Genomic DNA, 22,364 nt, shown 5'->3' with positions numbered 1-22,364 from the left:
GTGCAGGCCACAAAGCTTCCAGAACTCCTCTCCTGCCCAACTAGCTGCAGCCCTTCCCCACCTGTGCCCCGCTCTGCACCTTCCACGAGACTTTGCTTCCGCATCTCTCACTTCTTGTTCTCCAGCCTCGGCTCCCATCACTTCCTCCACAAAGCCTCCGCCTCCACGCTTGGGTCCCACACGCCGCCGGCGGCTCGCCGAGCAGGGGCTTAACCAGTGGTATCACTTCGGGGAGTGGAGCACGTAGCAGGTACTCAGTGTCTGCGGAGGGAATGAGCAAAAGTGCTTCCAGTGGATTTCAAAGGCGAGAAGAACTTCTGCCTGGACCAGGAGGGAGAGGGCGTCCCAGGGAGAGGTGCACATGTGCGCGTGAAGGCATGTGTGATTGACGGGGGGGTTTCAGAGAACAGCGGGTGTCGGTGGGGCGGGCGGAGAGGTGGGCAGGCTACGGAGAGCCGTGAATGAGCCCCTCGGCCTGCCCAGAAGGAACCGCAACGGCGCCCTGCTCCAGGGGACTGGCCTTGTATGGTAGAGCTCCCTGTCACTGGTGTGTGCAGCACATGTGTGCCCTTCAGTCTATCCCGCTCACTCCTGAGCACCCACTCAGCCCGACCCTCTGCTGGGTGCAGGGATGTGCAGGAGACTCTGGGCTGACAACAGCCCAGAGCAGAGACAGCATGACCAAGCCCGAGGTCCGGGGCAGAGGAAGAAGGTTGTGAACAAAGGTCTGCTTGGTCTGGGAGCCAGCGGTCAGCAAATTCTGCCCGGCACCAGGAAGACTTTGGAGAGGAGGGAGCTCTTGCCCTGGGTTTTAGAGACGTGAGCACGTGGGCCGGGGGACGATTGTAAGAACAGATGCCCAGGGAGCTTACACTCGCCTCAAAGCATCCTCACTCAGAGAAGCACGTCATGGAAGAGTAGAGTAAGGGCTTTGGGTCCAGTCTCGCTGGGCTTCCCATCCCCCTCCACCGGTTCTAGAGCACTGGGCAAGTCTCTTCCCCTCTCAGCTTCTCATGTGAGAATTGGCTTGATAAGAATAATGCCCCCTGTGTGGAGCTGTTGTGCAGACGTATTAAGACAGTGCCTGAGCTCCCCAGCCGGGCCCTGGCCAGCAGTGAGAGCTATTATTTATGATGACGAGGCTGCCAGCCCCACCAGTCAACGTGAATACTCATGTAGGAGGTGGGGGGCTCCCACATAGGGGCCCAGCAGAGCATGGAGCAGTCAGTTCCCCAGGAGAGAAGGAAGAGGACCGCGTGTATCTCAAGCACTCCAGGAGGGCTTCCTGGAGGACACAGTCTGGGTCCTTCCTGTGGACGAGACCTGGGCACCCTCCACGGGTCAAGAGGCCGGGGGCGGAACTCAGGTTGCCCGACTCCCAGATGTAGGCTGTCTCCTTGCCACGGGGCACCTCGTATACCAGAATGTGCCAAGTCCGTGGGGACCAAGGAGCAGTGTGCGCCGGGCTTGCCCCAGTCAGGAGGGCCAAGGAGCTAATTGTTTCCCACAGTGCCTGCCGGGCCTGCTCCGGGCCTCCAGGGGAACCCAGTCTGTCCTAGGCCGGCGGGCAGGCATCTCAAGGACCCAACTGCTTCCGTTGGTACCGTTCAGACCTCACCGTGGGTCCCATGTGGAGGGCTGGGGACGCAGGGGTGTGAGGGGTATGAGGCCAGTCCTCAGCCAGTCTCTAGAGAAGGTGGTGATGACTGCAGGCTACCCAAAGGAATTCTGAGACTGATTTCCTGCCCAGCTTGGGGGAGGCCTGTGTTTGGGCCACAGTGGAAAAAGGGTGCAGAGCGGGCGGCCCCCTCTTCCCTCCTGCTTAATCTTAGGGCTTTATCATTTGGGAGCGAGGGTGCGGGGTCGGGGGGGAGGGGAGAATGTTTACATGGCTTCGCATTTGTTTCAAATTATTCGTCAGCGTTGGAGTCATTGTTCCCCGCTAGTGTCAACAGTGGCAAGGCCCAGCCACCCTGCCAGCTCGCTGAGGCTTTGTAGGTGTGTGACGTCAGTGCCCTTTGGTTCCTAGCTTCCAGTGAGGTGACGGGGTGGGCCAGGCCAGATGGGGGAACCAGGGAGTTCCCTGATGATGGGGTGGAAGTAGTGTTTCCACACTATGAATTCAGTGTTTGAGGGCCTGTATCTGTGGCTTGTTTTACCAATTGAACCTTTGCGAGGGCTGGGGAAGCCGAGGTACAGAGCAAAGGATCTGAGAGCCATGGGAAGAACCTCAAAGAGCGTGACTCAGTCTGCACGCGTCCCAGGAGCGGCTCCCCGTGTTCAAATCTTATCCTTATGTGTGTGCCGGCACGTGGGCCTCGGAGCCCCTGGCGGGTGTTAGTGGGACAGAAACGGGGCTGAGCCGGTGTGCTGGGACTCTCCTGAGTTACTCATGCAGGCTGGCCCCAGCTTTGTGTTTGCAGATACTTTCAAGGTGACACCCAGCTTGAGTTCGTTTCAAGAGCAGCCGGTTCTTCATCACCTTAGTCTGAACGCACTTGCTGGTGTGGCCAGCCTAGCAGGGGCTCCAAAGGCACGTGCTCGGGAGCTGGACAGCAGGTCTGAGTCCTGCCTCTGCTCCAGGCAGCTCTGTGGCTTTGCCCAGGTTACTTCAACTCTCAGATGTCTTCATCTGTAAAATGGAGTCGGTAACACGGCCTATCACTCAGTGTTGCCGCAAGGATTGGGCGTGTGGGTGGAGTGAGGCCCTGTGCCTGACACACGACGAGCACTCCAGGAAGGTTAGCTTTATGTTATTAATAGGATGAACAGGACACAGTGCCTGGCTCAGAGCTGTTCATGGTCTGCTGCAGGCGGGGGCAGACCCCCAGAGGCAGACGCTGCTGGGGTGTGGAGGGGAGATGCCCCCAGCAAAGGTGACCCTGGCACTGGGCCTTTAGGGAACCATCAGTAAGACTCGTTGAGTGTAGAAAGGTCTTCCGAAAAATCCCTCTCTATCCTTCCCAGCTTCCCCCGGAACCCCCTGTCAGTCTCCTCTCAGCAAGAGCCACCTTTACCGTTTTAGCTCTAATTGTTGGTGGCTTTTATAGTTCAGAGCTCTGCCTCCGTCCTGGCTGCCACAGGGCTGACATTTGAGCTTGCAGGAGAATAATGACCTGCCTCGCCGTCAGCCTCAAAGGCAGCAGTGTGGTCTCATGGGTGGGGAAGTGGTCTGTTGTCCCTGAGCCGAAGTAGGACCCAGCTGACATAGCGCCAGCACTGAGTCCTCCCCGGGTTCAGTGCAGGTCAGTCTGCCTGAGTCTACCTTTTCACATCCTTTTGGTGCCAGTACTTAAAGGTGGTTGTGTTAAAAAGAACTGTTTAGGGGGCTTCCCCGGTGGCGCAGTGGTTGAGAGTCCGCCTGCCGATGCAGGGGACACGGGTTCGTGCCCCGGTCCGGGAGGATCCCATGTGCCGCGGAGCGGCTGGGCCCGTGAGCCATGGCCGCTGAGCCTGCACGTCCGGAGCCTGTGCTCTGCGGCGGGAGAGGCCACAACGGTGAGAGGCCCGCGTACCGCCAAAAAAAAAAAAAAAAAGAACTGTTTAAAAAGTTCAGTGCCAAAGCTAGTGTGTGTGTGTGCACGCCCGTGTGTTGGGGGTCGTGGGATTGGCTCAAAGCAGCCAGTAGCTCACGTTGCCTTTGTGGTTTCATATATTTGCCTATTAAAATGACAATACAGACACGGCACATTAAGGTTTAAGAAGCCGTTCTTTCATTAAACAAGCTGACAGTGTAGGGGGTTATGACTTGGGTAATTGAAACATGCTGTTCTGTTCAAGACCAGAACTTCATAAAGACTCCTTTCAGCCAATAGCACCCTTTGTGCCAGCAGCCTCTGGTCAAAAATGAGTGTCGGCCCCGAGGTCTGTCTCTCCCGGAGAGTGGGAAAGACCGCTCAGCAGCTCTCCGTAGCAGTCTCGGCAGCCAGAGGTCAGGGCCTTTTAAAAACCTCCCCTTCTCGGGGCTTTTGAAATCAGTTTTCGAGGCAGAAAGCAGGCTGCCCTGGCCTCCAGCCTCTCCCTTGCTGCAAGGTCTGTCCTGCTGGTTGCAGATCTGAGGTGTGACTGAAGAAAGGGGACGGTGGGATTGGGTTCGTGAGGCTCTTCGAGCCGGGGGTAGATGGTGTTAGTTGCAGGTCTTCCTGGAGAGGGAGGGTTAGGTGACATCAGTGAGAGCCCAGGTTTGGGAGGCGGACCACCAGGCTTGATTCCTGCCTCCGTGGGACCTTGGATAAGTAACTTGGCCTCTCTGTACCTCAGTTTACTCATCTGTAAAATAGACCCAGACCTAGATCTGATGTATAGGGTTTCTGTGAAAATTAAAGGTGTTAATGCAGGTAAGACGCTTAGAGTAGCGCTGGCCACACAGGAAAGCCAGGGCCAGCTAGCATTGCAGCCTTTGTAAGTGTCTACCTCTGTGGAGTAACTCCATGAAGTACTGTTGGAGGGTACCACCGTGGCATACCACCGAGCGGTACCTCTGTGGTATCGCTCTGCAGCCAGGAGAGCTGATGGCATCCGTGTCCTTCCAGGTGACCACGCCTCACTTGTAGCTCCAGGTGTGATCTCTCTTGTCCCCTTCTCTTCCTTTTCTCACAGATGTGGACGAGTGTCAGGACAACAACGGCGGCTGCCAGCAGATCTGTGTCAATGCCATGGGCAGCTACGAGTGTCAGTGCCACAGCGGCTTTTTCCTCAGCGACAACCAGCACACCTGTATCCACCGCTCCAATGGTGAGTACTGGCTCGCGCTGCCCCGTCACGCCCCCTCCCCTGTGGAAACAGGTGGCCTCTGGGAACCCCCTCTCCGCATCTTGATCCTGGGGGCCTCAGGGTCAAGGCAGGGAACTCTGGTGCGGGCCTGCATGGCTGTTGTGTGCTTCTGGTGTCGGTTCTGCAGGGACACCTCCCAGCTCCCGCCCTCTGCCCCTACAGCAGGGCTGTCGGTGTTTCTGGTGTTCTTATGTGGGGACGAGATGGGGCCGCAGATGGGCAGATGTGTCTGGAGAAGCTATTTTCCGTTCTGGGCTGGGGGCTGGATGTGGCTAGGAAGAGTGGGGCCCCATTCCCGACGGTCCCCTTTCCCTGAGGGGGGCTCGAGGTCTGACCGGGCCGAGGGCTCGTTTCTCAGTCTCTTGCGTGTTCACTGGGTCACCAGCCAGCAGAGGGCCTTTGGGGTCAGGAGCCGGCTGCTCTCTGTAGGCCGGGTGGGATGGCAGGCCAGCTCGGGGCAGTGCAGAGGGTCAGAGGAGGAAGACTCCAGCCAACTGGAGTGCCTGGGGAGCCTGGGGACAGCCCCAGGCTGGGACAGAGCCTGGCCTCCAGCTGAGCCCAGCAAATGAAGGCCCTTGGTGTCAGGGCAGTGGTGGTCAGTTTGGGCCCAAAGCAGCAGGGCTGTGAAATGGGACAGCTGGCCAGAAGCCAGGACCCACGTGGCTTCCAGGCAGAGGAAGCAGCATTCTGGAAGGCGTGGAGGCGCATCCTGGCTAAGATAATGGCAAGGCCCAGAATCTCCAGGCGGGCTGTGTGCTGCAGCATAGCGGCTGCGCTCTCCTGTGGCCTGCTGTGCTGTACCTTCAAGAGAGTAGATGCGGAAGGAGGACCAGGCAGCCCCACGGTTCCAGCCTCAGCCCCTCGCCGTTCGCTGACCCTAGACAAGGAGGAGGTGCTGGAGGAGCCCTGTAGGGCCTCATCTCTGGTCTGTGGCACGGTTCACACTGAGAGGCAGGGAATAAAAAGGGCGGGCGCTGGGCTCCGGGCCCGACAGGGTGTGAATCCAGCTCCGCCACTCCCTAGCTGGGAGCCCTTCCTCAGGCGGCTCTGCAGCTCCGAACCTCAACTTCCTCATCTGCAAAATGGGGCCGTGGTGTTGACCCGGCAGGGTGTTTGGAGGCTAGGACCAGATCCTGGGAGTAAAGTGCTGGCGTGCGCTAAAGCTAACAGAGGCTGTGAGGTGAGACTTGGGGGCCCTGGGCATGATCTTTATTTGAAAACAGTTCCTGAGATAGAAAAGCAAAAAAAACATTTAAGAAGTACAAATCCCAGGGTAATTAAGCAGAACTACCCTACTGGACTCCTTAGAATTCTTAGTGTTTGTTTAGGCGGTTTCCTCAAAGACAAGACGGCCCGATAATCCCCATCCCTGCCGGGTCCCCAGAAGGACGGAAAGGCCGAGCTCCGAGGTCCCTGGGCACCTGCTCCGGGCGCGTTGTCCAGACGTCCGCGGCACTGTAGAAGACCTCCCAGCTGTGGGGCTGTGGGGTCGAGCTGCCCAAAGCAAGGACCCTGGCTCCACACTGAGTTTTATAAAAAGCAGATTTATGAGGAAGAGTGTGAGGGTTGGGGGTGGGACAGGAGTCCTGCTCTCATCGGGGAGAGGGGTTTACCGGGCGGCGGCTGCTCTGAGCGAGCTGTAACGTCCCCGACGCCGGGACGGCCGGAGCCCCTGTCAGCCGGGCTGTGTGTGCCCTGCTCCCTTGAAGAGCAGCTTTCCCGTGGAGCTGTGCCCCCCCCCCCGTTGAAAAGAGGGTGAACGGGAAGGGGGAAAGAGCGTGATGCAAGACAGTGGCCGGTGTGGAACCAGGTCCTGGTTTGGCCTGTGAGCATGGGTTGTTCTAAGGACGTTACAAAGCAAACCTCAGCATCAGCTGGCGGTGGGGGGCGCGATGATGTGGGGGACAGCGACAGTGGCTGCTGTGAGGTCACACGCTTACTCTGAGCTGGGCCCTCACAGCAGCCTGGCGAGGCCGGGGTGTTATGACCCTGCGACAGGTGAGGACCCTGCCCTCACCTGTCAAGTTAGGGGACCTGCCGGAGGTCATACCTTAGGGACACGGCAGTCAGGATTCCAGCCCAGGTCGCTAGCTGTGACATGATGAGGCTGGTAAGGAAAGAAACCAGGGGGAGGAATAGTCAGAAATAGGCAGGCGCTGAAGGCCTCTTTGAGGAAGCCACGTGTGAGCTGAAATGGAACGAGGAGGGAGAGCAACTGTGAGGCCAGGTGGGGTGTGTGTAAAGGCCGCGAGGCGGGAATGGACCAGACTCCCGGGAAACGCAGAATGAAGGGCGGGATGGTGGGCACAGTGATCCCGGGATGAGGGGAGCTTGGCAGGGGCCAGACCATGAGGCTGGTGGAATGTGGGCGGGAGTTTGGATTTCATGCAGGGAGCAGCCATGGGAAGCTGGGTAAGCAGAGGCGGGGAAATGATGCTGGAGGGGAAGGGCGGGGGACGTCTAGGGAAACCAGATGCTTCAGGGGCTGGGCCTCAAACTAATCGTGCAGTGGAGCCTGGAGTCTACGTGCCTCACCCCACCCAAAGGCCTGGGTGGCCAGATCTGGATTTATAGGTGAAGCCAGGAATCTAGATGTAACCAGAATACAGGTTTGGGGGACTAACCCCAATCTACATTAACTGACATATTGGTTAAAGAAGAGTCCCTTTTCTCATTAGGACTTTTGTGTCAGTCTCCTAATTTTTAAATCTGGGCAATGCATCAATCTAAAAAACAGGAGACAACTTCTTGGATACCCGCTGAAGGACCAGCGGCAGCATTTCCAGGGCTCCCGAAGGCTCTGTGGAAGGTCCCAAGAGGACAGGACAAGTGCGCAGGACGTTGGCCAGCCGCGCGGTCGTGCCTGTGGGTGGGGACGGGCCTGGGTGACCGGCCACGCTGCTCCCTCCTGAGCCTCTGTTGGTTGTCAGGACAGTTGCTCATCGTGATTGTGTGCTACCTTCAGTGACGATTGTCAGAGCTCAGAAGAGCATGTTCACGGTGCTGAGACCCAGCTTGGTTTGTACCTAAGTGGCCTCTGTTCCCCAGATCAGATTCCTCATGTCACCTGACTCTTCCTAATGCCTGTCAGCCCCTTGGAGCCTCCCCTGAGCTGGGTTTGATTAGAGGGGACCAGACACGTGAGCAGGGTCTGCTCCAGGCTCCCGGCCGAGAAACAAGGCCATGGGGCTCAGACCTTCTGAGCGGCCCCACCTCCCAGGCGATGACACAAACCCTGGCCGGAGGCGTGTGGATCTGGCCAGGCTGGGGTTGCGGGTTTTAGGTTCTCAGCCGTTCTCACCTCCACTGGTCACATGGCCTCTGCAGTTACTCCTGCCTCTCTGGGTCTCCTTGTCTATAAATTGGGACCAGCAATCCCTCCCAGGCAAGTGAGGGCTCCGTTAGGGGAAATGCTTTGAAGGGGTCAAGTGCAGTGCCTGCCCTAGGAGTGGCAACTCACATAGACAGCTTCTTTAGGCCTTTAGAACTCATGCTTGATTTGGGGACACAGGCTGTTGCTCTCTCCCAGCTCTGGGTGGGAGGGGACCCACAGCTGTTGAGAGCTGTGGCCTGTCTGTCTCTGCTCAGCACTTCTTTGAGCTGGTTCTGGCTCCATCACAGCCCACACTCACTTCCCACTCAGCCTCTGGTCCAGCAAGCCGTTAAGTCCCTCTTCCACCCCACAGCCTGGGGAAGCCGGGCCAGGCCACTCCCAGCCTCCGCCTCTCCATTGTAGTCATGCTCCCGGGGGGCCTCCCGGGTCCCAGAGTAGACAGGCCACCAAGCAGCTAGCACGTTCGAGCTCCCTCCCTCTCCCGTACCTCCTCTTTTTTTAAAAAGACTTATGTCATATCTATGCTCCAAGAAGGTGTTGACTCCTGGATGAACTTTTCCCTTTCCTTCCAGTGATGAATCCTTTCTTTCAGTCTGAGCAAAATTGATTTAGGGAGACAAAGGAGCTCCAAAAGCTCTGACGAGCTGCGCGATGGCAGGTCACTCTTCCATTCATTCATGTGCCAGGCGCTGGCTGGTCCCCAGGATCCCCGTGTGGGCAAAAGCAGGCATGATCCCTGTGAAGCTTTGCATCCAGAAAGGGGATGAAATGCTAAATAAGGACCCTAGGAGTTACCTTATGATAGTGAGCTGAGAAAACCACTCTGGAGGGAGGGACCTAGGGGTTCCAGTGTGGTCGTCTGAACAGCAGAGACAGTAATGAGAATGGTCTCCTGGCCGGCCTGGTGGAGGATTGCTCTCTCCCTGGCACCGATCCTGGGCCACCACTGTTGCCGATGGTAGTGGGTTTGAGACATGTGTGCCCTCTCCCCGACGCAGGAAGCTGTCCTGCACGGCCGGGCTCTGAAGCCTCACCAGGTGCCTGCAGTGGTCCAGTCTGTGGTGGTGGTGGAAGGCCCCAGAGTGAGAGGACGTGTCACATCGTCCCCACAGCTGTAGGCAGCAGGACAGGCTGGCAGGGGCGCTTAAGGGGCTGTACCTGTCAAAGTTCATCCCCGAGGGCCCTTTGGCACAGAGGAGACCTGTCATCTCTGTGTTATACCATGACTAGGAGCACAGGTTCCAGGGCCCCACAGCCTAGGCTGGAATCCCAGCTCCAGCACCTGTCATCTGTGTGACCTTGAGCAAGTCACTTAACCTCTCTGTGCCTGGTCTGTACAATGGGGATAGTCAAAGTCCCTACTTCATAGAGTTAAAAAGATACTGAAAAGAAAGTCTCAATAAAGGTGGGCTCTTATTATCGTTATTTATCACAGATGAGGAAACAGGCCCCGAGAGGGCAGGGCCTCACCCTCTCTGGGCCAGTTTCCCGAGCCAGCAGCAGAGTCGGGGCCCGGGTGCACGCTGAGCAAGGCTCTGCTGCGTGCTGGCTGCTGGCTGAAGCCTGAGCGTCAGCCGAGGGTGAAGAGGCGATCAGGAGTCAGGCCTCCTCCTCAAGGAACTCCCTTCCGAGGGGTGAGCCGGTGGCCCTCGCACCTGGCTTTGTCTGTGCTCAGGGCAGGACACGCCCATCAAGACAGCCGTGCATCCAGCACTAGCTCGCTTGCTGCTTGACCCGCCCAGGGCTGCAGAGGTCAGACCAGCCCCTGCCCTCCAGGAGCGTCCAGCCCCGTCCTCCCTGTGGAGGTCTGAGCAGCGCGCCAGGCCCCTGCTAGGCACGGGCAGTCGGGAACCCAGACGTAAAGAGGACATTGGGCCTCTGTCTGCCCCTGCTGCTCCCCGGGCCACCCTGTCTACTGACTGGTGCCCCACTCAGCCCTGGTGAGAGCGCCCAGTCACTGCACAGCCTGTCCTGAGCCGGCCCAGGAATCACTGTCAGGCTCTGCCTCGTCTGTGCTCAGAGGACTGCCTGTCTCCCACCCCCCACCGTTGCTGGCCACCGAAGGCAGTTTTCTACCTGCCGCCTTCGTCCCTGCAGCCTGGGAGCTCCCTGTGGGCGGGGACCGTGTTCCCCACCCCTCTGTGTCCTGTGCTGCCTGGGGCCCATGGCAAAGGCCTGAGGGAGGGAGGAGAGTGACGCTCAGTTCTGGGCGGCTCCCTGGGCCCGGACGCTCCGCATCCTCAGGTTGTGCAGGTAGGTTCCTGGTCAGCACGTGCTAGTGGACGCTGTGGTCCGCGCAGGCTCTGGACCAAGTGGTAGGGGCCCAGAGGCTCTGAGAGGCCATTGCACAGTTGACTGCACGCCGGAGCCCTGCCGTGCTGCCTCCTTTCCCACGGTGGAGGCACTGGAACTGGCCACGGGGCAGCTGAGCATCCGTGTCCCTGAAGGCTGAGGCCCGTGCAGAGCGGACGCCAGGCTGGCATTCTCTCAGCAGGGGCGTCACGGGTTTACCTGAGTGCGTTTCATGTTCTGTTTAATATCCTTCTGAGCCTGTTTAAATGCACATATAATCATGGGTAGGAAATGGCACTGCCCGCCCACCACCGGCATTCCTGGTGACACTCAGGGCCGCGTTTTCACAAAGCTTAAGATTTGGCATCAGGGGTAATCGTGGCTCCAGCCAAAATCAGAGGTGGGAGCCAGGAATAGGGAGTCTTGGCTTCTTCTGCATTCGGCGATGATGGTGACGGTGAGAGCCGCACGTCCTGGGGGCTTCCTGCATGCCAGTCACTGTGACGAGCACTTGTCACGCACTAGCGTGTTGCATCCTTACAGACTAGGAACCGAGGCACGGAGAGGATAGGAAACTCACCCAAGGATGCAGCCAGGGGCACGGCAGGACCCCGTGCTCTGGCGGGCTGGCCTCTGAGCCTGGGCAGCCTGTGTGGAGGGTTCCGATGAGGCTTGCGGCCGGCCCAGGCAGGGTGAGGCCTGCGAGAAGCAGAGACGTTTCTCAAGCGTGAGCATCCCAGGTACCAAGTGTGCCTCTTCAAGCACCAGGAGTTCAAAAACATTGCGTAGTGGAGACCTCCTGAGATGGCCCACCCAATCCCTTCTCTCTTCAGAGGAACAGCCTAAGTTGGCCCGGCCTCTTTTCCCTACAATTCACAATTTTTGTTACAAACTCAGTGACTGAGACAGCCACTCCTCTGAAGGCCAGAGAATGCTTGTTAATGTCTGTCGCCGTGCTGAGTGGCCCAGCTTCTGGGCTGGAGGTAGCTCTTCTGATACTGCCGTTCCGCACCCCTGTCTGTAGGGGGTCTTGATGTGAAGCCAGCAGCCCTGGGTCCACACACAGAGGCGGAGACTGTGTGAGCCTGAGGGCTCCTGGCTTCTCGGGAAGGGCCTTGGGCTCTGCCGCAGCTGTTAGCTCACAGGAGCCGTTTTCACCTGTTTCCGAGTTTGCAGGTATACTCTGGGAGCTCTCTGAGAGTTCATCCTTTTGTGTATGAGACGCCTGCGTGAAGTATTTTTAGGATCTGTTCATTTTGTCTGTAAGTTTGTACTCAACTGTAGCTAGACACCAAACAATAGGGTTGGAAGTTTGAAACTTTTTATTTTGAAGTAATTGTAGAGTCATAAGGAAATGCAAAAATAGTAAGGCAAGATCCCACATGCCTTCACTCAGTTCCCCCCGACGGTCACATCTTACATCACTAGAGAACAGTATCGAGTCCAGGAAGCTGGCGTTAGAACGGTGTGCGAGTCTGCTTCTCGGCCACTTTATTGCACGTGGCTCTGTGTAACCGCCTCGGCAACCAGGAATTAGCATTTTAATGATAATTGAGTAGCTGATACTCGTCCAGGCACGTTATGAGCACTTTGCCTGTCTTAACCAGGGGGCTATATAAGTTAACGTTCAAACCGGTACACTTTTGAGAGTGAAAGGAGGCGCTATTAATTGTGACAGGGCGGCAGGTACACACTGGGACTGTCCCACGCAGACCAAGGCATATTGTCACGCTAAAATTACCTCATTCATAACCCCTGGAGCCCTACGGGGTAGGTACTATTACTTCCCACGTGCAGATGGCAAATAACAAGGCAGGTATTGCGCCTGGGGTCACGTGGATCCTAGGAGTAGTACCAGGACTGGCACCTAGGCAGTGTGGGTTCAAATCATGACCACCTTCTGTGGCTGCCTCCCAGTGTTTAAAGAGACTACAGCTATCCCGTGGTTCACCCCTTCTTTGGTCAGGCACGGAAATTGGGTTCTAAGGAGAAGAGGGACTTCCTCACCCAGTGTGCCGGTCAACCTGGATTGGGGCTGTGGTGCTCAAGTCTGCGCCCAGGGCGTGGCGTGGCGTGGCCTGGCGTGGCATCACGTACTGGGTGGTCAGTTCGGGCCCTGGGCCACAGAGCTGAGGGGCTCGGCCAGCAGCCTGTTAGGGTCACAGGGAACTTAGTTCTGCCTGAGGGCTGGGAGCCTGGGGGAGGTGGAGAGGGATCGAAGAAGCCCCTGCGGGTGGGTGGCCTTGAAGGAGCTGAAGAGTGGAGAGTGGGCGGCACTTTTGGGGGGCTTTTGGGGGGCCGGGGGCTTTGGGGGGATTCGCGGCAGTGATGGGAAGGAGAGGGCGAGAAGCTGGCGGGCCCCCTGGGTCCAGACCTGGGTTGAGAGTAATGGAAGCAGCTGACATTGGAAAGCAGCTTGGAGCAGGGCCCTGAAGATGGAGAGGCAGAGACCCTAGACAGACGCGCAGTCACAGCCCGCGCTGGGCCTGAGCTCTGGGATGGTGTCTGAGCAGGGAGGGCCCTCAGACACTGGGCACCCTCCAGCACTGTCTGGCTGAGGACGTGATTCTGTGGTAGAGCCTGGTGGGCTGGGTGCCAGCGCTGGTCCTGACCTCAGGTCATTTCTATAAGCCACGCAGCCTCAATGGAGAGGAAGGGGGACTCGGATATGAGCCCCTTCCCTGTACCTGATACTTTTCTCACGGGGTCACGTGTAGATTCCGGGTCCTGCCGCTCCCGCCCCCGGCGCCCTTCCTGTTTTTCCACCCTGTGGTCGTCCAGCTGGGCCCTTCGTTCAGGCCGGCCTGGCCTCTCGCCTCTGGCCGGGGGTTCTCTGCCGTCTAAGGTTCCAGCTTTATTCTGGAAGAGTCAGTGCGCCTGCAGCCTTCCTTGCCCATCGGAGAGAGTGGGTCCTAGAGCCTGAAACCAGACCTGGCTGCCAGAAGTGAGAGGGGCAGGAAACCGTGTGTGGCAGGGGTTTGAACTTTGCTGTGACAGTGACGGGGCCCCTGTCAGCCCCAGGGGTGGGCGTATGATCCACATTTGGGGAAGATCGCTACCCACTGTGGGCTGGGAAGGGAGATGAAGCGATTTTCTGGGAGGTGGCCCTGGTGGCCGTCAGGGTCAGGACCTCACTGGGGGCAGTGTGGGTGGACGGGACAGTAGCTGAGCAGAAGGCGAGCGGCAGGGCAGGCAGACCCTTCCGCAGAGAGGCGCGGCCCCACTCCGTAGGTGCGGAGTACTTCAGTGGCGGTTTGAAGGAGGGTCCGGTGGCTCTGGTCCGCGTGGGGCCTTGTTCTTGCTGGAGTCCGGAACCCTGGAGGGGAGCCTGGGGCCCACAGCGGGACCGGCCAGTCTCTGCTTCTCATGAGGCTGAATGAAGCCCGGGTCCCGCTCAGCCTCTGGCTCGGCGTCCTAACCGCAGGTGCCCGGGGCAGCTCATGCACGGTGCGGGCGCCCACACTGTCTCCTCGCCCACGGCCTGGGACCCGAGCAGGTGGCCGGGATGGTGGGTGTGAGCTCAGGAACCGGGCTTGGTTGGGGAGGCAGGGGCTCGGGAGTTTTCTGAGCTCCCCGCAGGGGCCATGGGGACAGCCGTGCTCTGCATTCTGGGCTGCACTTCACCGCCCCGGGGCCAGGCCGGGAAGGGGGCTGGGCTCCCCTGTGGCACTTGCAGGAGAGCCCTCCTTCCAGCCGCACTCAGACCCTGAAGTGGAGCCCAGGCCCCGCAGCCTCAGCCGCTCCGGGTCAGCCGCCGCCGGGAGCCTCGCCCTGAGCCCGCCGCCCAAAGCCCACACCGCCACAGGACCGGCTGGGGACCCCTCGGCAGAGGTCCCCGGGCAGTTTTCGGGCACGGGTCCCTGGGGACGGGTCAGGGCAGAGGGCCGGGGCCGGTGGTTCTCAGGGGAGATGGCCGCCCTTGCAGGCTCCTCCAGGCTGGTCCTTGACCCTCCTCTGGACTTTGCCTCCTGTCGGGCCGCTCCCGCCTCTCCTCCTGTCCCAGCCAGCAGGGGTCCTCGCCCGGCCGGGCCCCACCCTCCGCAGCTCACGGTGCAAGAGCACCGTGACCGCTGTGATGCTCGCAGCTACCCCGGGAAGAACTTCGGGTGAGCACTGGCACCCCAGCGCGGGAGGGAACCCCAGCTGGGCCACAGCACAAGGCGGCCCTCAGGATGGGAGGCCAGCTTTCTGACGCCCAAGGTAGTTTTTCTTCTCCTGTTCCACCCCCATCTCCGGACTCAAATGCCCGCGGACAAAGGCTCGCGGTCCCTCCCGAGCCACCCCAGCCGAACGCCAGCTTAGGGTCCTATCAGTGTGCCTGGCTGGCCGGCTCCCATTGCTTCCCGGGGCGTGACTCCCACGTGATGGGGTGTGGGCCAGGCCTTGACCTAAGAGGCCCCAGCGTGCTTCCTGTAGGACCAGGGACATCCCCTGCCCTGTGCCAGGGCTTTCTGTCATCAGCTCTGGGTTCTAGGTTCCCCGTGGGTGTGTGTGGCTGGGAATTTGCTGTTTTAAAAGAGGGGAAACGGTGGCCATGCCGGAGAATACCCCACCCCAGCCTCAGGGCTGCCCCTCTGGCTGCTCGTCGGGGCAGAGCGTGGGGCAGGTTCTTCCCCCCCGCCCCGGCCTACAGACCAGGTGGGCGGGAGAACAAACAGCTCTCGCACTTAGTGGGCAGATTTATGGTGCTGCCGGAGGAGGCCTGTCCCGGCCCTTTGCAGCCCAGAACGGCCCTTGAGGCGGGGACGATAAATCCAGCCCGTTACTTTTTACGCGCCTCCCATCCCATAAACAACCCGTTTGGCTGGTGTGCCCAGCCTCACGCCCTGGCCTCCTGGCCTGGCCTCCGGCCAGCCCCTGCCAGGCAGCCCTGCAGAGACCCCAGTACTTAGTGGCGTTGGCGGTGGGCTTTCCTCCACGCGGCAGGACCTCGGCCTCCTCGTGTGGACGGCGCAGGGGTAGCTGGCCCTGGCCCTGGCTCCCTTCTCGGCTGCACGTCCTGGGGCCTCAGTTTCTCATCTATGAAATGGGACAAACATTAGTGTTCATTATAGAAATTTTTATGAGGACCAAAATGAGAGAATAGGTGTATACTCTGTCCCCTGGCGGAGTGCCTGGACCTGAAATTGGTAAAACTGTCGCCTGTCACTGGGCATCACTGTGTGCCAAGCACTGTGCCCAGACTGTGACGGGAGTGACCAGATGTGCCGTGTAACTGTGTTACCCCATTCTGCTGGTGAGAAAGCCAAGAGATTTGTCCACAGTAAGTAGCACAGGCAAGATTTGAACCCACATCTTACCAACTCCTGAGACCAACGATACTGAATGAACAAATGGATAGAGGGGAGGGAGCAGGACTTGCCCACTGCCCGGAGCCCCATGCAGCCCCGGGGCCCTGCCTCTCCACCCTCCTCCCGGGGCCAGGCTTCACCCTTCCGCTCAGTTAACTGTTTCCCCGGCCCCCCTGTCCCATCCGCCTTCTGACAGCAGTGGGAGCCACTGTTCCGCGTGACCCTCTGGGCATGTCATTCCCCACCGAGGACCTTCTTGTGCCTCCTTTCCCTGCTGTGCGTGTCATGAAGCTGCCACAACGAACCCTTGTCTCTCCTGCACCAGGAGCTCGGCCTTCACCGCCTTCCAAGGCCTTCCAGAGCGCGGCCCCTCGCCCATCCCCCACCTGCCTTCTGTTCTCCCCGTGACCGGGGGGCTCTTTACCAGTCATGGGCCTTGCTGTGTGCTATTTCCTCTGCCTCAAGTGCCATTCCCCATCCCCCTCACTTCCTGGAGAACTCTTCGTCATCCTTCAAAGCCTATCTCGCTTCACCTCCTCTTGTGAAGCCGTCTGTGACTTCGAGGCAAGCGTGGCAGCCTCTCTGCACGAGCTGATTCCTCTCCTGGAGCACTGATCCTCCCTACTGCCCCAGACTCGACCCCTTGTCCCCCAGGCCCACACGGTGGCTGACCCAGTGCATGCCCAGGTATCCGTTTACCGAGTGAAGCGACCATTCGGCAGTCTGTTCAAGTTAGAATAAATGGTGGCAATCGGCGTAAGTTGCCAAAGTTCATGCCCTTGATACGATCCCTGGGGAAAGGGAAAAGTGCTCAACATTTATTGAGTTCCTACTGTGTACCAAGTCCTTGGTGCCCTTTAATCCTCAAAGGACCCTGGGAAGTAACAGCTGCCACCCTGTTGTGCAGGGGAGGGAACGGAGATGCAGGCAGGGACAGCGGGCACAGCTGGTTTGGGACGAGCCAGCCCAGAGCCCAGGTGCTGGCGACTCCAAAGCCCAGCACGTGGCGGGCAGTGGAGGTGAGGCACCGGCTGAGGCGCCTGGGAGCTGCTCGTGTCCTTAGGGAGTCTCCTGCTGCCACACCCCCAGCGTTCTTGTAGCTTCTCTTCCAGGGCTCCCCAGAGCTGCTGGGGGATCACTCGCTCAGCCGCCACGTTGGCCTTTCCTGCACCTGGGCTACGTTCGTCTGGTCACCTGTCAGGAGAGAGAAACAGACCTGCTCCCTGGTCACAGCCAGGCCATGGCCTGGGGCCTGTGTGAGCTGACTGACCCCCCATGGCTCCCTTTAGGGTCCCTGTGGAGGGAGGGATAAGGTTGCCAGATAAAATACAGGACACCCATTTAAATTTGGATTTCACGTAAATAATGAATGCTTTTTTTGGTGTAAATATGACCCATGCAATACTTGGGATATGCTTCTACTCAGGAAATACTTGTTTGTCTGAGATCTGGACTTAACCAGGCATCCTGTGTTTTTATTTGCTGTGTCTGGCAACCCTGGGGAAGGAAGGGGGCACCCCTAGCCTCAGGAGCCCAAGCAGAGTGAAAACCCAGGAGGCAAGTCTCACAGGCCTGTGGTCCCAGCCACCTGGGCCTCAGAGAGGCTTGGATGTGCTCGTGGTGACGCCTAGCGATCAGCCAGGGAACTTCAGGGGACGGTTAGCCCTGGGAGGGGATGGAGGGGGCAGGGGTCCAGGGTGAGGGGCGGCTCAGAGGGGACAGGCACTGCAGAGCTGGCCACACGGGGCCGGGGTAGGGGGTGGGCAGGGACCCTGAGCTGGGGCCATCACCTCTTTAGGGCCCTTTAATGACCTCCCTTCTCCACTTCACAGAGGAGGAAACCGAGCGAGTTCCAGGCCACATACCTTAGAAAGGGCTGGAATAGGCATGGGAAGTAGATCTGGTAAAAAGCAGGCCCGCCCCACCTCAGCGATGCCGACCTTCTGTGGCAGCTGCAGCTCTGCAAACGTTTGTCCACGTGTGTCTGCACGCACTGCTGCGTGGTCCTCACAGCCACCAGGCAGGCTCCCTCCCATCTCACAGACGAGGCTTTCCAGGGGCTCCCAGGGCCAGGACTGGTCAAGGCACCAGAGGTGAGGGGCTGAAGAGAGGCTGGGGTCCGTCCCTGCTCTCCGAGAAGGCCAGCCCTGCCCCTCTGCTCTCATCTGGCTCTCCAGGAGCCAGCCACAGTCTCAGCTGGCCATCCGTCCATCTGTCCACCTGTCCATGTACACAGAATCTGCCCACTCAGTGAGCAGCTGCGGCAGAGGACTTGGGCTTAGCTGAAAACGCCCCTGTGACGTGTGTGCATCCTGGCTGGCTCTGCCGGCGGCCTCAGCACACGGCCTGCACGCGGGCGGTGCTCAGCAAAGGCGTACAATGAGGGAGGGAGGGAGAGGGTGAGCCCAAAGGCTGGCCGACAGCCCTGAGCCAGCAGTGCCTCGTGAGCCACCTCCTGCTGTGATGGAAGGAACGCTGAACTCGGACTTCCCTGGCTGTCCAGTGGCTAAGACTCTGCGCTCCCAATGCAGGGGGCCCGGGTTCGATCCCTGGTCAGGGAACTAGATCCCACATGCTGCACCTAAGGGTTTGCCTGCCGCAACTAAAGATCCCGCGTCCCGCAACTAAGACCCAGTGCAGCCAAACAAATTAAAATAAAATAAATTTTAAAAAAAGGAAAACTGAACTTGAGTGTCAAGGCATGGGGAGTCAGGGGAGCCACCGGGAGTCAGGAGGTTCCACGTGGACGCTGTGCTAACTGCTGCATGGCTCAGGGCAAGTCCTGTCCGGTGGGCTGCAGCCTCCTCAGTGGGAAAGGAGAGGCTTCCTCTGGGTGCTCCAGAAAACCAGTCCATTCTGCCTGTTTGCGTGTTTGTAAACTCAAAGCAGGATGGCTTGGTTTCAGAGACGGGCCTCTGTCTGTACGTGAGCAGGCGCTTCGGGGCCAGCCACGCTGTGTGTGTCGGTGGCACACCTACAACGGGCTCAGCTGTGGTCCAGCCACTGGGAGAGCAGAGCAGGATGAGAGGCACAGACAAGAAGCGGGCTGGTCCTGCAGAAGGAAGGGCCTGGTGTCCGGGAGACCCTACCTAAATATTTGTGGAAGGAAAGCACGTAGGCAGGTGAGCAGATAAACATGGAGGGCGTCGGGGGTCAAATCACACAAGGGCTGGACTGCCGAGGCTGCACCAGCTGGGCAGCAGGTGCTGCGGGGGAGGCAGGGTGCACAGACAAGGGCCAGTCCCCCCGGGGCCCTGGCAGGGGGCCTCCAGCCTGTAGGCAGGGGTGGAGGTGGTGGGACGGCCCCAGGGTCTGTGTGCGGGGAGTGGGCAGTGGGGAGCAGCGAGGAAAGGATCGGGCTGATGAAAACAACGAGGCGCTGGAGGAAGAGCAGAGCAGCGTCCCCTCGAGGGCCAGCGAGGCAGCCAAGTGAGCACAGGGCTGCTGGGGTGTGAAGTGAGCGCTTGGCCGGGGGTCGCGTCCCTGCGCCACCGCACAAGGTGGGGGAGCCCTCTCCAAGCCTCACATCGTCACCTGTCTGGTGAGCCTGCTGACGGTACCTGGCACTCAGCATCGTGGAGATAGTCCATTAGGGAAGCTTGCAAAGAGCCTGGCATGGGGTCTGGCATTGAGGCGCTCTGGGCAAGTGGAAGCCCACAGACTTACTCCTGGTTCTCAGGTGGGGCCACCCCTAGGGATGCAGCCTGGGGTGGGCTGGGCTCGTGGTCAGCTGCGGGTCTAGTCTGGGGCAGCCGGCTGCTGGCGCCCCGGCCGGGCCTGGAATTGGCCGGGAGGATGTAATTTCAGGGGCACAGGGTGGGAGACAGAGCCCTGCATTCTGCTAAGCCCAGGCCCCGTAATGAGGGGCTCTCCCAGCACCATCCAGGCACAGATGCTGTTGGAGTGTAATTAGGGGATCGAGGTGGAGCCGGACCGGCGGGCGGGCGGGCAGGCGGCACAGGCTTGGGGCCAGCACTGCACTGCAGGCAGCAGCCGGGCCTGGGCCTGCAGACAGACACGTCCTGTTGCCGGGGTACTGGCCGCTGTTCTGATGCAGAGTCCAAAGCCCAGAGTGGCTGAGCCCAGGCCCCTCGCCAGTGTAGCCAGGTTTAGCGAACATCTCTCAGGCCTGAAATGGGCACTGTGCGGTGGCCGGGGGGTGGGGGGAGGGCAAAGGGATGACTCAGGCTTGGGCCCTGCCTCTCAAGGACCCCCCCCCAGTCTGGTGGGGGGAGCCCAGCAAACCCAGAAGTTACAGTTCGTGTGGCGGGTGTTATGAGAGAGGGGAGTCCAGAGGGCTGTGGAAGCCCAGGCCCCTAATCCATCCGAGGGACTTGAGGGGAGGGTGGAAGCAAGGAGGGCTTCCTAGGGGAGGTGACACCCAAGCAGGACCTCAAATTGCTGGCCGACAGCCAAGTGTCCCTGTTCCCTAGAGCCGTGGCAGGCAGAGCATGGGGAGGACCTAGAGTGCTACACTGAGAACTTTCAGCCTAACCCTGGGCCCCGGCTGGGGTGGGAGCATCGACGGGTTTTTAGCAACAGGAAGATACAGTCAGGTTTATGCTCTGTAAAGTTCCTTCTGTAGCTGGAGAAGGGCAGGTCTTCAAGTCAGACAGGACAGGGTTCAAGTTTCAGCTCTACCACATCCTACCCAAGTGACCAAGGGCAAATTGCTCAGTCTCTCTGAATGGTTCTGTAAAATGATGACAGAACTACTCACCTTGCAGAGCGAGATGGTAGGGGCCCGTGTTCTCACGTCTGCCTCTGTGTGGCGTGAAAAATCAGGCATCCTGGAGAAGTTGGCATTTGATATGGGCTTGGAGAGACAGAATGTGGAAAAGTGGACGTAGCCAGGGAGGGCGGGGCTGGGTCGTTTCCGTGCTCACACCCTGGGGAAAGGTAAGGAAGAGAAGGGGACAGCTCGGGTTTCCCTGCCCCTCCCCTGGCCGTGAATGCTCCATTGCCTCCTAGAAGGCCACGGGGAACGCAGGTTTTGAAGTGAAACACGGTATGCCTGTCTCGTCCGTGTCCCTTGGGCAAGTTACCAAGCCTTTCTTGGGTCCTACTCTCCTCACTGGCACAGTGGGGATAATAGCATCTACTCTGAAAAATGGTCCTGAGACTTAAAGGTGGTTATTCACGTAAAGTGCTTAGGGCACAGAAGGCGCTCCACAGTGGTAGCTGCGGTGGGTCGTCATCCGTCTGCAGCGAGTTTCAGTTTCCTGTTTTGCAGCCCAGAGCTGCCCCCATTCTGTCTTGCTTCAGGGCTGCCCCTAGATCCAGGCCCCTCACCTCAGTTATTAACCTGTCGGTGCTTCAGTGTTCCCATCCGTTAAGTGGGCCAGTACGGGACAGAAGCGCCCTGCTGAGGTGGTGGGGAGAATTCGTGAGATAACATATGTAAAGCATGTGGCTCAGCCTGGCACACAGGCGGCTCTGGGCGGACGGGCACAGCTGTTGTCCTCGTCACCTCTCCCACGGTCCCATCCTTGCTGCCGCCCCTGCCTTTCCCCCGGCGGCAGGACCTTGCTAGCGTTCCCTTCGGCGCCCCCATTCAAAGCATGTGGGGGCCCACATTTGTTTCTCCCTGCCTGGCTCGGCCAACTTGCCGAGTCTGGGCTGGGGAAGGCAGCAGCCTCTTCCTGTCACCCCCCCCACCCCCAAGGCTCCAGCTTCTTCCTGGGCTCCGTAATTTTCTACTGATGAGGTGGAAGGGGAGGAAAATCCCTTCCTCCCGAGTTGGGGGAGGACGTAACAAGGTGATTGTTCTCTTCTCCCCGCTCTGCCGTTCCCAGCTTGCCTTCCCTTCCTGCGTGTTTAAGGGACAGGGATGCGGAAAATGATGTTATTGATGAAGTCGCCATAGCAACGACCCCTGAGAGGCACACATTCCAGCTTTGTTATTCTGGGCCGGGGGCTACGAGAAAGGCTGCCCCTAAGTACAAACAGATTGGCCCCCAGCCCCACTGCCCTGCTTTAGATGCATCCGTGAACTTTGCTCTACAGAAGGCGCGATGTACGCACTGGTTTGGGGCAGGCAGAGTCCGCCGTCGTTTACCTCTGTGCACACTCCTGTAGAGCCTCAAAAGATGATAGGAGGCCTTTGGGAAAATAGGCCCTGGTGGGAAAGGGCTGCGGGGGCCTGTCACCGGGCCTAGAGAGTGCAGGAACCTGGGGAGGGGCCCGTCAGAAGGAAGCTCGGGGCGCTTGGGAGAGGAAGGTGCAGCCCGGAGTTCTTGTGCACGGTGTGGCCCTGGCACGTCTTTCCCCAACCCTGATCCAGCCTCACGGTCATACCCACTTCTCAGGCTTACGGTGAGGGTTACATTAAATGAAAGTACAGTCAGAGCCCGAGTCCCTACATCACGTCTTCTGGAAAACTGAGAGAAAGGGGCTCTGACATGTGTCCCAGATCCAGCCTTTGTCCCTGTCCGCACACACGCTGCCGCCCCTCCAGGCTGCTCCGTCCCTTTCAGGGTGATAACAGTAGCCTCCCACCTGCTTCTGGCCCGCACTCCTGCCCCAGCAGGTTGCCTCCATACAGCATCCAGAGATCTTTCTAACACAAAGTGCATCGCTGCCCAGTTGACAACCTTTCAGTGGCTCCCCCTGCCCAGGATGAAGTCCCTCGGGTCCTTACCTGCACCCTTAGCCAGCCTCACTGGCCCAGAGGG

General features: G+C 59.3%; 1 protein-coding gene across 3 annotated transcripts in view; it reads left to right on the top strand.

Annotated features, from left to right (window-relative positions):
* Nucleotides 1–22,364, top strand: part of SCUBE1 (signal peptide, CUB domain and EGF like domain containing 1) — a gene marked incomplete at its 5' end in the record, with an annotated part of 125,981 nt that overhangs the window by 42,690 nt on the left and 60,927 nt on the right. For all 3 annotated transcript variants that reach the window (XM_082667048.1, XM_082667050.1, XM_082667049.1), the window contains one exon: nucleotides 4,600–4,734. In XM_082667048.1, the coding sequence (XP_082523174.1) occupies nucleotides 4,600–4,734 (135 nt within the window). The remainder of the gene's footprint in view (nucleotides 1–4,599; nucleotides 4,735–22,364) is intronic.

Source organism: Grampus griseus (assembly GCF_964374135.1).
Source record: "Grampus griseus genome assembly, chromosome: 11".
Lineage (NCBI taxonomy): Eukaryota > Metazoa > Chordata > Mammalia > Artiodactyla > Delphinidae > Grampus > Grampus griseus.
The sequence above is the reverse complement of the archived record's forward strand: the minus strand, read 5'-3'. Positions and strand labels throughout refer to the sequence as shown.